A 13,535-nucleotide genomic window follows, 5' to 3' on the forward strand; every position below is an offset into this window, starting at 1 on the left:
ATTCACTAATAGGACTAATCTACAACTTGCTAGTTTACTTATTTCCGCTGAACTTACTGCATACTGCTTACTTTTACTGCTATATGCCGTATGCTATTACATGATTTAGCTACTGCATGATATTACTTGCTTTCGATTGCATGCTACTTCTGTACGATTTACTGTTATTGCCATGCTATTTACCGTTATACATGATTTAGACTGTTGGCCTAATACGTGCTTGCTTTATGACTTACTGACATGGGAAATTTATTTTTCCTTGTTCAGATGTTGGATATTCCACCTGCGGATATTCCAGCTGCGGATATTCCAGCTCCATCTGCCCCAGGACCCTCCGGATATTCCAGCTCCATCTGCCCCCGGACCCTCGGTGTCACAGCCCCGTTCCGGTGAGATTATGATTCCCGCGGAATTCGGGGAAGGTCCATTCCGTAACCGGTATCGCCATTGGTGTCGACGCGCCCCTGATGGACGTCTCATTCCGATCGGACCCGCCCGTTACCGACAGATGATAGCCGCCCAAGGAGGGCCGCCCGTGCAGTCACCACCACATGATTCGGACGACCCATCATCCGCTGATTCTTCATCTGATGACTCATCCACAGACGACTCGAGTGACGATGACTCCGACGAGGAGGACCCTGACGCACCTGTACAGCCACCCTCCACCCCGCCGAAGAAGCGGTATCACTTCGACGGTACCATTATTCCGGGGATCAACGGAGGCCGAGCATTCACTGACGCATTTGGACGGCGTCGTAGGGTTACCGCCCGTAAGTGGCTTGTGCCGTACCCTGCGGATCCCTTCATCCGTAAGCCTTACCGCCTTGCAGCCTCTACATCTGGAGCCGGACCCTCTGCACCACCGGCACCACCTGCACCACCAGCACCACCCGCCCCACCAGCTCCCACTATCGAGGAATTGACAAGGGAGGTGGAAACTCTCCGTGCTCGGGTAGCTGAGCTAGAGGACCAGATGTCCCATGTTATGGACATCCTACACCCACCTTCACCGTAGGGCTTTTGTATTTAGATTTCATTATGTAATCTAGTTGTAGTTTCATGTTTCACTTATGTATTGTACGAACTTATACAGATGTATGCAACTTATTATTAATGAATGGAACTTTGCGTTATTTAATTCTTGCACGATGTTCTATTTACATTACTGTACGATGATTCTGTGGTATTTTTACCTAGATGCGTTATTTAATAACATGCGATGTTTTGATTCCATGTTGGTTACTATATACTGTATTATTACTATTTGCATACTGGATTTTGACTTGAGTCAAAATTTTTGTTTAGAACATCATGGCCAACGGACGATCCACGCCTACCGCAGCCCAGATTGAGGATATGATCAACGAACGGGTCGCCGCAGCCCTAGCAGAAAGAAACCTCCAAGCTCCACCGCCACTGCCACTGGTTATCCCGCCCATTCGTAATGGGTGTATGTACAAAGAATTTCAGAGCTGCAAACCTCACAGCTTTAGCGGAACGGAGGGACCGGTTGGTCTCACTAGATGGTTCGAGAAGTTAGAATCTGTGTTTCGAGTCAGCAACTGTTCAGAGGAGAATAAGACCAAGTTTGCTTCGTGCACGCTATCTGACGGCGCACTAACGTGGTGGAACACGTTAGCTCAAGCGAAAGGTATTGATGAGGCGTTTGCTACTCCATAGGAGGAGTTCAAAGGGGCCCTGATTGAGGAATATTGCCCTAGGACCGAAATCCAGAAGATGGAGATGGAATTTATGCAGTTAAAGGCCATTGGGAATGATCTGGATAGCTACAACCGGAGATTTTTGGAACTAGCCCTGATGTGTCCGACCATGGTCACCCCGGAATTCAAGCGTATGGAGAGATACTTTTGGGGACTCCCTAAGTCCATCAAGGGAAACGTCACCTCGTCCAAGCCAACTAATGTCCCGGAGGCAATGCGCATGGCGCATACTTTAATGAACCAAATCATTGTCGATGAACCGGAGAAGTCTAAGTCCGAAGGGGGTACTAGTGAGAAGCGCAAATGGGATAACAACAGGGGAAAGACCTATGATCAAAACCCGGTGAAGCGACATGAGGGTTTCAAAGGAAACAACAACGGTGGGAACTCCAACCCCAACTACAAGGGAACCTTACCACAATGCAAGCAGTGCTACAAGCACCATACTGGGTATTGTAATGTTGTTTGCGAAAAGCGTCAACGGACTGGACATATCGGCAAGGACTGCAAGGTTACCACTCTGAATGTGAAGGCAAACCCCAATGGACCTAAAAAGTGCTATGAATGCCGGCAGACGGGCCATTTCAGAAATGCATGCCCCAACAAGCGAAAAGACGGTGGACCACCGCGAGGTAGAGCTTTCAACGTTAATGCAAGGGATGCACGTGAGAATCCCGACTTGGTGACAGGTATATTCACTATCAACAATCTTTTAGCTTCTGTCCTATTTGATACTGGTGCCGATAGAAGTTATGTATGTAGATATTTTTGCGATAAGATTAATTGGTCGTTAGTCCCGTTAAAAGAGAGTATGCTTGTCGAGGTCGCCAATGGAAAACTTGAGAAAGTTGACCATATTAGTCGAGGAGCTATTATCAACATAGCTGGTGCGGATTTCAAGATTGACCTGATACCTATTAAACTGGGAAGTTTTGATGTTATTGTCGGTATGGATTGGTTGACCAAAGTAAGGGCCGATATTATCTGCGGAGATAAAGCACTTCGTATACCGCACGGAGACGGTGAGCCACTGATCATTTACGGAGAAAGATGTACCTCGAAGCTAAACCTCATTAGTTGCGTGAAAGCGCAAAAGATCATGAAGAAAGGGCGCTTTGGTGTTCTAGCCCATGTGAAAACGGTAGAAACTGAAGTGAAGAGCGTGAACGATGTTCGAATTGTGAACGAATTTTCCGATGTCTTCCCAGAGGAATTGCCTGGATTACCGCCGCCGAGAGCAGTAGAATTTCAAATCGATATAGTGCCAGGAGCAGCACCTGTAGCTCGCGCACCTTATAGACTCGCACCTTCCGAGATGCAAGAATTACAGAGTTAACTACAAGAGTTGTTAGATCGAGGATTTATCCAACGAAGCTTCTCGCCTTGGGGCGCGCCTGTTCTGTTTGTAAAAAAGAAGGATGGATCCTTCCGTATGTGTATCGACTACCGTGAACTCAACAAATTGACAATCAAGAATCGGTATCCTCTTCCCAGAATTGATGACCTCTTTGATCAACTTCAAGGATCGAGTGTTTACTCTAAGATCGACCTGCGATCCGGTTATCACCAGTTGAGGGTGAAGGAAAGTGATGTGATGAAGACTGCGTTCAGAACTCGTTATGGTCATTATGAGTTCCTCGTAATGCCATTCGAATTAACCAACGCACCTGCCGTGTTCTGGATCTCATGAATCGTATCTGCAAGCCTTATCTGGATAAGTTTGTTATCGTCTTCATAAATGATATCCTCATCTACTCTAAGAGCGAAGAAGAGTATGAGCAACACCATCGACTAGTACTTGAACTCTTGAGGGAAGAGCAACTTTATGCGAAATTCTCCAAGTGTGAATTTTGGTTGAAGGAAGTCCAATTTCTGGGTCATGTTGTGAGCGACCAGGGTATCAAAGTTGATCCCGCTAAGATTGAAGCTATCAACAAGTGGGAGACCCCCACTACTCCGACTCATATTCGCCAATTCCTAGGTCTCGCCGGTTACTACCGAAGGTTTATTGAAGAATTTTCTCTGATCGTACGTCCTTTGACCACGCTGACTCACAAAGGGAAGAAGTTCATTTGGGAACCCTCACACGAATTAGCATTCTAAACATTGAAGAAGAAGTTAACCACCGCACCTATCTTATCACTTCCTGAGGGCAGTGACGACTTTGTTGTGTATTGCGATGCTTCGAAAAGTGGTTTTGGTTGTGTACTGATGCAACGATCAAAGGTTATTGCCTATGCTTCTCGTCAACTGAAGATTCATGAGTGGAACTACACTACTCACGATCTTGAACTTGGAGCCGTTGTATTTGCGCTCAAATTGTGGAGACATTATCTTTATGGAACTAAGAGCACTATGTTCACCGATTACAAGAGTCTCCAACATATATTCGATCAGAAGCAACTGAACATGCGACAGCTTCGATGGATCGAGACATTGAACGACTATGATTGTGAACTCCGTTATCACCCGGGCAAGGCCAATGTTGTAGCTAAAGCTTTGAGCCGAAAGGAGAGGATGACACCTCTTCGTGTTCGGGCACTGAACATCACCATTCATTCGAATCTCAACAGCCAGATCCGAGTAGCCCAAGATGAGGCTCTCAAGGAGGAGAATATATCTCATGAACATTTGAACATACTTGTCTCTCGATTCGAGGTTAGGGAGTCTGGACTCCGATGTTATGCCGGAAGGATTTGGGTACCTCTTTATGGAGATCTACGGAACCTTATACTTGATGAAGCACACAAATCGAGATATTCGATTCATCCTGGAGTGGGCAAAATGTACCACGATCTTAAAGAACAATATTGGTGGCCGAATCTTAAGAAGGACGTTGTGACTTATGTTGGTAAAGTGCTTCAACAACTGGAAATCCCACAATGGAAGTGGGAAAGGATAACAATGGATTTCATCACCAAGCTACCAAAGACGGTGGGCGGATACGATACTATTTGGGTTATTGTTGACCGCCTTACTAAATCTGCACACTTCCTAGCGATGAAGGAGACGAATACGATGGAGAGACTTGCTCAATTATACATCAAGGAGGTTGTATCTCATCATGGTGTACCTTTATCGATCATCTCAGATCGCGATCCCCGTTTTGCTTCTAGATTTTGGCGTTCTTTGCAAGAAGCCATGGGAACCCGTCTCGATATGAGTACTGCTTATCATCCACAGACCGATGGGCAAAGTGAACGAACGATTCAGACCTTGGAAGACATGTTGCGTGCATGTGTCATCGATTTCGGAAAGGCCTGGGAAAGGCATTTGCCACTCGCCGAATTTTTGTATAACAACAGTTATCACTCAAGCATTAATGCCGTGCCTTTTGAAGCATTGTATGGCCGCAATTGCCGATCTCCTATTTGCTGGGCCGAGGCAGGCGAAAAGCAAATCACCGGACCCAAGGTAGTACATGAAACAATGGAGAAGATTGTACAGATTCAAGCTAGACTTAAGAATGCTCGCGATCGTCAAAAGAGTTATGCCAATCTTAAACGTAAAGACTTTGAATTCAACGTTGGTGACCATGTATTGTTGAAGGTTGCACCTTGGAAAGGTGTGATCCGATTTGGAAAACGTGGAAAGTTAAACCCACGATACATTGGTCCTTTTGAAATCTTGGAACGCGTTGGACCCGTTGCTTACCGTTTGGATTTACCAGCACAATTGAGCTCAGTTCATCCTACCTTTCACGTGTCAAACTTGAAGAAGTGTCTTGCTGCACCCGAACTTATCATACCACTGGAAGAACTTACGATTGATGACAAACTCTACTTTGTGGAAGAGCCTGTTGAAATTATGGATCGTGAGATCAAAACTTTGAAACGCAACAAGATTCCGATCGTTCGAGTACGATGGAATGCCAAACGAGGACATGAGTTTACTTGGGAGTGAGAGGATTAAATGATGCGGAAGTATCCTCACCTTTTCCCGACTCCTCCATCTACCTCAGCTTAAAATTTCGGGACGAAATTTTCTTTAACAGGTGGGTAATATAATGACCCTGGATTTTCCAACGTTTATTTATTAATAATTATTATTAGTAATACTTGTGATTTAACGAATGTATGTTATTACATTTACTTGTTACTTTGATTGATCATACTTGACTTTAATGGCCCGAAACGTCTTTGTGACACACGAAACTTTCACGAATAATATTTTTAGAATATTATTTACATTCATGATTAAGTTTTATTAATCATTTGATTAACTATGGTTATTAGTTAGCTACTTGTGCCTTTATTGGATTAACTTGTTAATTAATGGAAATCGGGCTTGGATTAGTGTTGTTGGGCTTATGAGCCCACCCTACATATGTTAATGGATTAGTTTAGGAGCCCATGGTTGTAAGTATCACTTTAAAATGGAACTAGTTAGTTTAACACTTAAAGAATCTAGTTACTCACCTTTCCCATGCAAGGCCATCTATTAACCAACTTTTAAGGAAAATTTCATGCAAGTATCTAGTGGATTTTTTTTCCCTTCCCTCCCTTGTACTGGCCGTCAGCCTATAGGCCTTTAGAAGGAGTTTTTGTTTCAATTTTTCTATTACTCTTTCACTAGTTTCATTCACAATTACACACACACTTTTACTTACATTTTTCTCTCTACATTTCCTCTCACTTTTCTCTCAAAATATTGTAAGTTTCATGAATGTTTCTTCCTCTTTTCTTTCCTTCAAACCAAACCAAAACACCCCTTTAATCATCATCATTTACTTGTTGTTACTTGTTCTTTGTTAATGTCTACTTACTTACTTGTTCATTGTTGTTTGTTACTTACTAGTTTCAAGAATCAACTCTTTAGTTTGATTCTTCATTTTATCTTGTATTTACAAGAACACACAAGAACATAAACTTTCTAGTTTATGTTCTACATATGTTGTTTCAAAAAATTGTAAGTTCATGTGTTGGAAATCATTACTTGTAAGTCATGTTTGAAAACTTAAAGTTTACATTCTTAAAGATCAAACTTTGGTTTGAATCTTTAAAGTATGAACAACAATGAACTAGTTATTTGTTTATCACTTCATTCTTGCACTTTAATTTCATGTTTGTTAGTTTAAATGGTTTAAATGGTCAAGTATTACAAGTTAGTCTTGATCTCATAACTTTCTTGAACTTAAAGTTAACTTTAAGGGTTCAAGAACATAGAAGTTTAACTTACTAGTTATAACTTCACATACATATGAAAGATCAAAGTTTATATAGCTTATGGTCTTGTAATTTTGTCATAATCAAGAGCTTTAAAGCTTACATACACTTTACTAGTTGATAATCTAAGTTTTGTAACTTATGGTTTCACTAAAGTAAAGATTCAAGTATTAATACTTAAGATTTAACTTAATAACTTTATATCTAGACTTTTGAGTCTTGGATCTTCAAGATCTAACTAAGAACTATGTTCTACATCTTAAGATCTTGATTAGTTAGTTTACTTTCTAGTTTGTAGTTCAATATTACTCTTACCTTTCATGTATGTGGTAAATCTAAGACTTTGATGTAACTTTGGTTCATCAAAAACTTGCAACACTTAAGTGAGTTGTGCTTCATGTCTTAGACTTGCACTTGAGTTATGATGGTCAAACCTTGGTGAAAATGATGCAAACACATCAACAAGTTGTACACTTGAAGCTATATGCATCAAGGACGAGAACCGTGAGAAGCATCGAGCACCAAGAACCACCGAAACCTACTGACCTTTCTGTTTTCTGTATTCTGGGTCTGATCAGTACGACCTGGGCTGCTGTAACCTTGATTTTCAGTTAGCTCTGTTTGAGTATATAACTTTTCATTTAGGACTCTTCTTAATCCGAGTTACGGGTTAGGATTTATGGCCCTCCGATCGTCACTATGTCCTTTTAACGTTGTGTAAAAATTCTGACCTACTCGCACTTAAACCGTCGCCACGGTCAAACGAAGACGAGTTTGCTTCTGGAATTTTTAACACAACTAAAGGACTCATATACGGATCTATGTCCACTGGTCTCACCTTATTTCAGTAAGGGTAGAGGCCGTGGTGACTGACCGAAGTCAGCCTTTGTTTTAAACTACTTTCATAAACCAAAACTTACTTTACGCCTTTTGTTGATGATGAATAATGATGACCCTTAAGACCTTATTTACATAAATTTAAACCTATTCGGATGATTTACTGACTTAGTATTATTTGACTTAGGTTGAGGACTTTCCGGACCTACGTACTTGCTTATTTCCCGACTCGACTTTACCGCTACTTTATCATTGTGAGTTATAGCATTCCCTTTTTACTTTAACTATTTGGGAACTGAGAATACATGCGCATTTTACGTTTTACATACTAGGCACGAGTATTTAATTTATATATGTGTGGGTTATACAACGGCATAAACATTCCCTTTAGCTCGGTAACGTTTAGCCATTGGTTTTTGAACCGGTGAACGCGAATCTTAGATATGGATCCATAGGGTTTGACATCCCCACTCGGGCTAGTCACACTAGCATTTAACGAGTGTTTAATACTTCGTAGACATACACACTTTCCAAGTGTACTTTCAGGGGGTATAAACGTTAGGTTAGTTACCAAGTGCCCACGGTTAAACATATACTTTATCATACTGTTTTGAAACGCTCTTTGTAGCACTGAAATCTCGTGGCCTACCATACATACTGTTATACTTAAACTATAGCTCACCAACCTTTGTATTGATGTTTTTAAGCATGTTTTTCTCAGGTGCTTAAGGTTATTTACTTCCGCTGTCGTGCTAGACTTGCTGTAGACACCCGCTGCTCTAGAGTTATCACCGCATGAACAGTTTAACTTGCATTCAAACTTTAATACTTTTGAAACAATGATTTGTAATGACCTAAGGGTCACGCACTATTATAATTGCTTCTGTTCATTGAAGCATACTTTGGTTGTAAAACTTTTGGTGTTGGTTATGACGTCACCTTTTATCATGAATGCAACGTATTTTGAAATAGCATATAGTGTTTGACCTTGTAATGAACCTGTTGTTGATGGTCCGTACATGATGATTTAGTACGGGGCGTCACATACTTCCTCTTCCATGAGTTAAGTAACCCTGATCAACCCAAAGTCTCTAAACCATTAAACCAAATGACTTATTAGTTTGAATTACTAAAAGGAAAGAAGACTTACGGTAACAGCATCCCTAATATTTATGACTCTCAACCAATGCTTCCATTTATTTAGATTGTATACTGTGGAATAGCCAAAATCAGATTCAAAAGCAGATGCAAATTAAAATTGACTAAGAGAATACATGGGTTAGACTCCACCATACTTTGCATCTGAGATGTAAACCTAAATCAAAGTCAATTCAAAAAACAATGAAAAACACCATCCTGGTATCGAAATTTTTTATTTATAAACAAACCATAATCGAATTACAAAATAAAAATATTAAAATCAAAAATTACTTCATACCTACCACCGCCGCCGCCGGAAGATTCTTAATTAAGGAAGAAAAAAAAATCAGAAAAACCTATTTTGATATCGATGATGACTTATCCGAACCCTAATTTTACTGATTGGATTTACTTGAAGGATTGATTGTCGTTCGATTTGGACGATGAAGGTTTTTTTATGAGAGCAAAATAGTGAAAATAGTCCGCCAAATTCTAGGTTAGAGGGTGATTTGGTAATTAAATAATTAATGAAGATGATTATGATGTCATTAGGAAGTTCAGGGAAAATAAATGGTTTAGATTAATTTTGAAATATTAAATGAAGGGTTAGGATTAGTTTTTATTAGTTTAGATGACCTATTTTTGATTTTGTTATTATATATAAAATAGATAAATAGATTTATTATATAAACCACAAAGATTACAATAGTTCGCACAAGATGTTAATCATAAAGATACCGAGCTAGAATCCTATGAAAACATCTAAAATCGCAACACTACAACTCGACAAAACTAATTATTACAACAAAAATATAGACGGATTTTGCAACCAATCGAGCCACTCGATTTTCTTTGTTTTACATCGCTCCGCTACCCATTCATAACTCTCCACTTGTATATCGTTTAGAGCCACAAGAGGAGACCAAGATGAATTGTTAAAAACTTTTTGATTCAAGTTTTTCCAAATAAGATAAAAGGAAGTCCACATCATTGCTTGCCAAACTTTCGCACTAAATATCGAGCATTGTAAGGTTGATTCACCACGTAGAAGACTATCAAAAGAAAGCCGACCATATGAACTTGAATTTATACCCCACCATTTGAGCACCTTATCCCATATTTCCCACACCTTAGGACACGAAAATAGAGTATGTTCGACCGTTTCAATAGAGTTATCACATAAAGGGCAAAGGACGGAATGAAGATCGATGCCCCGTTTGTCCAATTCAAACAAAACCGGGAATCTATTCCTTCTCGCCCTCCATACGAAAACTCCAACTTTGAGTGGAATGAAATTATTTCTCAAAGTAGCCAACATCCTTTTCGTGATCCAAAGAAGCTGTAGATTCGATCAGCTGCTCTAAATCATTTAGCTCGCCCACTGTTCGGCCAGAAAAGTCTCGAGTCCAATGCCAATTCGTGATATATGAGCTGTCATTTAATCTCAATCGATCCGCGTGTAGTGACCCGAACTTTTCCATGTTTATATATATTAAATTAAATTGTTATTTACATGATTAAGTGTTTCCAATATGTTAAGCAATCAAACTTGGTAAGACTTGATTAATTGAAATAGGTTTCATATAGACAATTGACCACCCAAGTTGACCGGTGATTCACAAACATTAAAACTTGTAAAAATTATATGATGACATATATATGATTATATATATAGTTAACATGATATTATGATAAGTAAGTATCTCATTAGGTATTTTAACATTGAGTTATATACATAAAATTGAGTTTATTGAATTAAGAAACTCGAAACGATATATATAACGATTATCGTTATAACAACGTCTTACTAAATACATATGAATCATATTAAGATATTGATACACTATGTTTAATCATGATAAATGATAAGTAAACATGTCATTAACTGTATTAACAATGAACTACATATGTAAAAACAAGACTACTAACTTAAGGATTTCGAAACGAGACATATATGTAATGATTATCGTTGTAACGACATTTATATATATATATATATATCATATTAAGATATATTAATATATCATAATATCATGATAATATAATAATTTAACATCTCATTAGATATAATAAACATTGGGTTAACAACATTTAACAAGATCGTTAACTTAAAGGTTTCAAATCAACATTTACATGTAACGACTAACGATGACTTAACGACTCAGTTAAAATGTATATACATGTAGTGTTTTAATATGTATTTATAACCTTTCGAAAGACTTCAATACACTTATCAAAATTCTTCTACTTAACAAAAATGCTTACAATTACATCCTCGTTCAGTTTCATCAACAATTCTACTCGTATGCACCCGTATTCGTACTCGTACAATACATAGCTTTTAGATGTATGTACTATTGGTATATACACTCCAATGATAAGCTCTTAGTAGCCCATGTGAGTCACCTAACACATGTGGGAACCATAATTTGGCAACTAGCATGAAATATCTCATAAAATTACAAAAATATTAGTAATCATTCATGACTTATTTACATGAAAACAAAATTACACATCCTTTATATCTAATCCATATACCAATGACCAAAAACACCTACAAACACCTTCATTCTTCAATTTTCTTCATCTAATTGATCTCTCTCAAGTTCTATCTTCAAGTTCTAAGTGTTCTTCAGAAATTCTATAAGTTTTAGTTTCATAAAATCAAGAATACTTCTAAGTTTGCTAGCTTACTTCCAATCTTGTAAATTGATCATCCAACCTCAAGAGATCTTTCTTATTTACAGTAAGATATCTTTCTAATACAAGGTAATACTCATATTCAAACTTTGATTCAATTTCTATAACTATAACAATCTTATTTCGAGTGGAAATCTTACTTGAACTTGTTTTCGTGTCATGATTCTACTTCAAGAACTTTCATGCCATCCAAGATCCTTTGAAGCTAGATCATTTCTTGTCACTTCCAGTAGGTTTACCTACTAAACTTGAGGTAGTAATGATGTTCATAACATCATTCAATTCATATATATAAAACTACCTTATTAGAAGGTTTAAACTTGAAATCACTATAACATAGTTTAGTTAATTCTAAACTTATTCGCAAATAAAAGTTAATCCTTCTAAATTGACTTTTAAAATCAACTAAACACATGTTCTATATCTATATGATATGCTAACTTAATGATTTAAAACCTGGAAACACGAAAAATACCGTAAAACCGGACATACGCCGTCGTAGTAACACCGCGGGCTGTTTTGGGTTAGTTAATTAAAAACTATGATAAACTTTGATTTAAAAGTTGTTCTTCTGGGAAAATGAATTTTCTTATGAACATGAAACTATATCCAAAAATCATGGTTAAACTCAAAGTGGAAGTATGTGTTCCAAAATGGTCATCTAGACGCCGTTCTTTCGACTGAAATGACTACCTTTACAAAAACGACTTGTAACCTGTATTTTCGACTATAAACTTATACTTTTTCTGTTTATATTCATAAAATTAAGTTCAATATGAAACCATAGCAACTTGAAACACTCAAAACGGATTTAAAACGAATAAGTTATGGGTAAAACAAGATTGGATATTTTTGCTTGTTGTAGCTACGTTAAAATTGGTAACAAATCTATATTAATCATATCCTAGCTAACTTATTTTGTATTATACTTGTATTCTAATATATTATGTAATCTTGGGATACCATAGACACGTATGCAAATGTTTTGACATATCATATTGACCCATGTATATATATTATTTAGAACAACCATAGACACTCTATATGCAGTAATGTTGGAGTTAGCTATACAGGGTTGAGGTTGATTCCAAAAATATATATGCTTTGATTTGTGATCTAGCCTGAGACGTGTATACACTGGGTCGTGGATTGATTCAAGATAATATATCGATTTATTTCTGTACATCTAATTGTGGACAACTAGTTGTAGGTTACTAACGAGGACAACTGACTTAATAAACTTAAAACATCAATGTATTAAAAGTGTTGAAAATATATTTTGAACATACTTTGATATATATGTTCATATTTGTTATAGGTTCGTGAATCGACCAGTGGCCAAGTCTTACTTCCCGACGAAGTAAAAATCTGTGAAAGTGAGTTATAGTCCCACTTTTAAAATCTAATATTTTGGGATGAGAATACATGCAGTTTTATAAATGTTTTATGAAATAGACACAAGTAATTAAAACTACATTATATGGGTGAATGATCGAAGCCGAATATGTCCCTTTTGCTTGGTAACCTAAGAATTAGTAAACCGATCTACTAATTGACGCGAATCCTAAAGATAGATCTATTGGGCTTAACGAACCCCATCCAAAGTACCGGATGCTTTAGTACTTCGAATTCATTTTTATCATGTCCGAAGGATTTCCCAGAATGATAGGGGATATTCGTATATGCATCTTGTTAATGTCGGTTACCAGGTGTTCACCATATGAATGAATTTTATCTCTATGTATGGGATGTATATTGAAACATGAAATCTTGTGGTCTATTATTATGATTTGATAATATATAGGTTAAACCTATAACTCACCAACATTTTTGTTGACGTTTTAAGCATGTTTATTCTCAGGTGATTATTAAGAGCTTCCGCTGTTGCATACTAAAATAAGGACAAGATTTGGAGTCCATGCTTGTATGATATTATGTAAAAAATGCATTCAAGAGACTTATTTTTAAT

The 13,535-nt window shown here is 37.9% G+C and overlaps 1 protein-coding gene across 1 annotated transcript; it reads right to left on the minus strand.

The window, feature by feature from the left end:
* Positions 1 to 9,665: 9,665 nt before the first annotated feature.
* Positions 9,666 to 10,184, minus strand: LOC139888490 (uncharacterized). Its single transcript, XM_071871496.1, has one exon. The coding sequence runs from the start codon at positions 10,182 to 10,184 to the stop codon at positions 9,666 to 9,668; it is 519 nt and encodes a 172-aa protein (XP_071727597.1).
* Between the last annotated feature and the right edge of the window lie 3,351 nt (positions 10,185 to 13,535).

This window comes from Rutidosis leptorrhynchoides, chromosome 2, assembly GCF_046630445.1.
Source record: "Rutidosis leptorrhynchoides isolate AG116_Rl617_1_P2 chromosome 2, CSIRO_AGI_Rlap_v1, whole genome shotgun sequence".
Classification (NCBI taxonomy): Eukaryota; Viridiplantae; Streptophyta; class Magnoliopsida; order Asterales; family Asteraceae; genus Rutidosis; species Rutidosis leptorrhynchoides.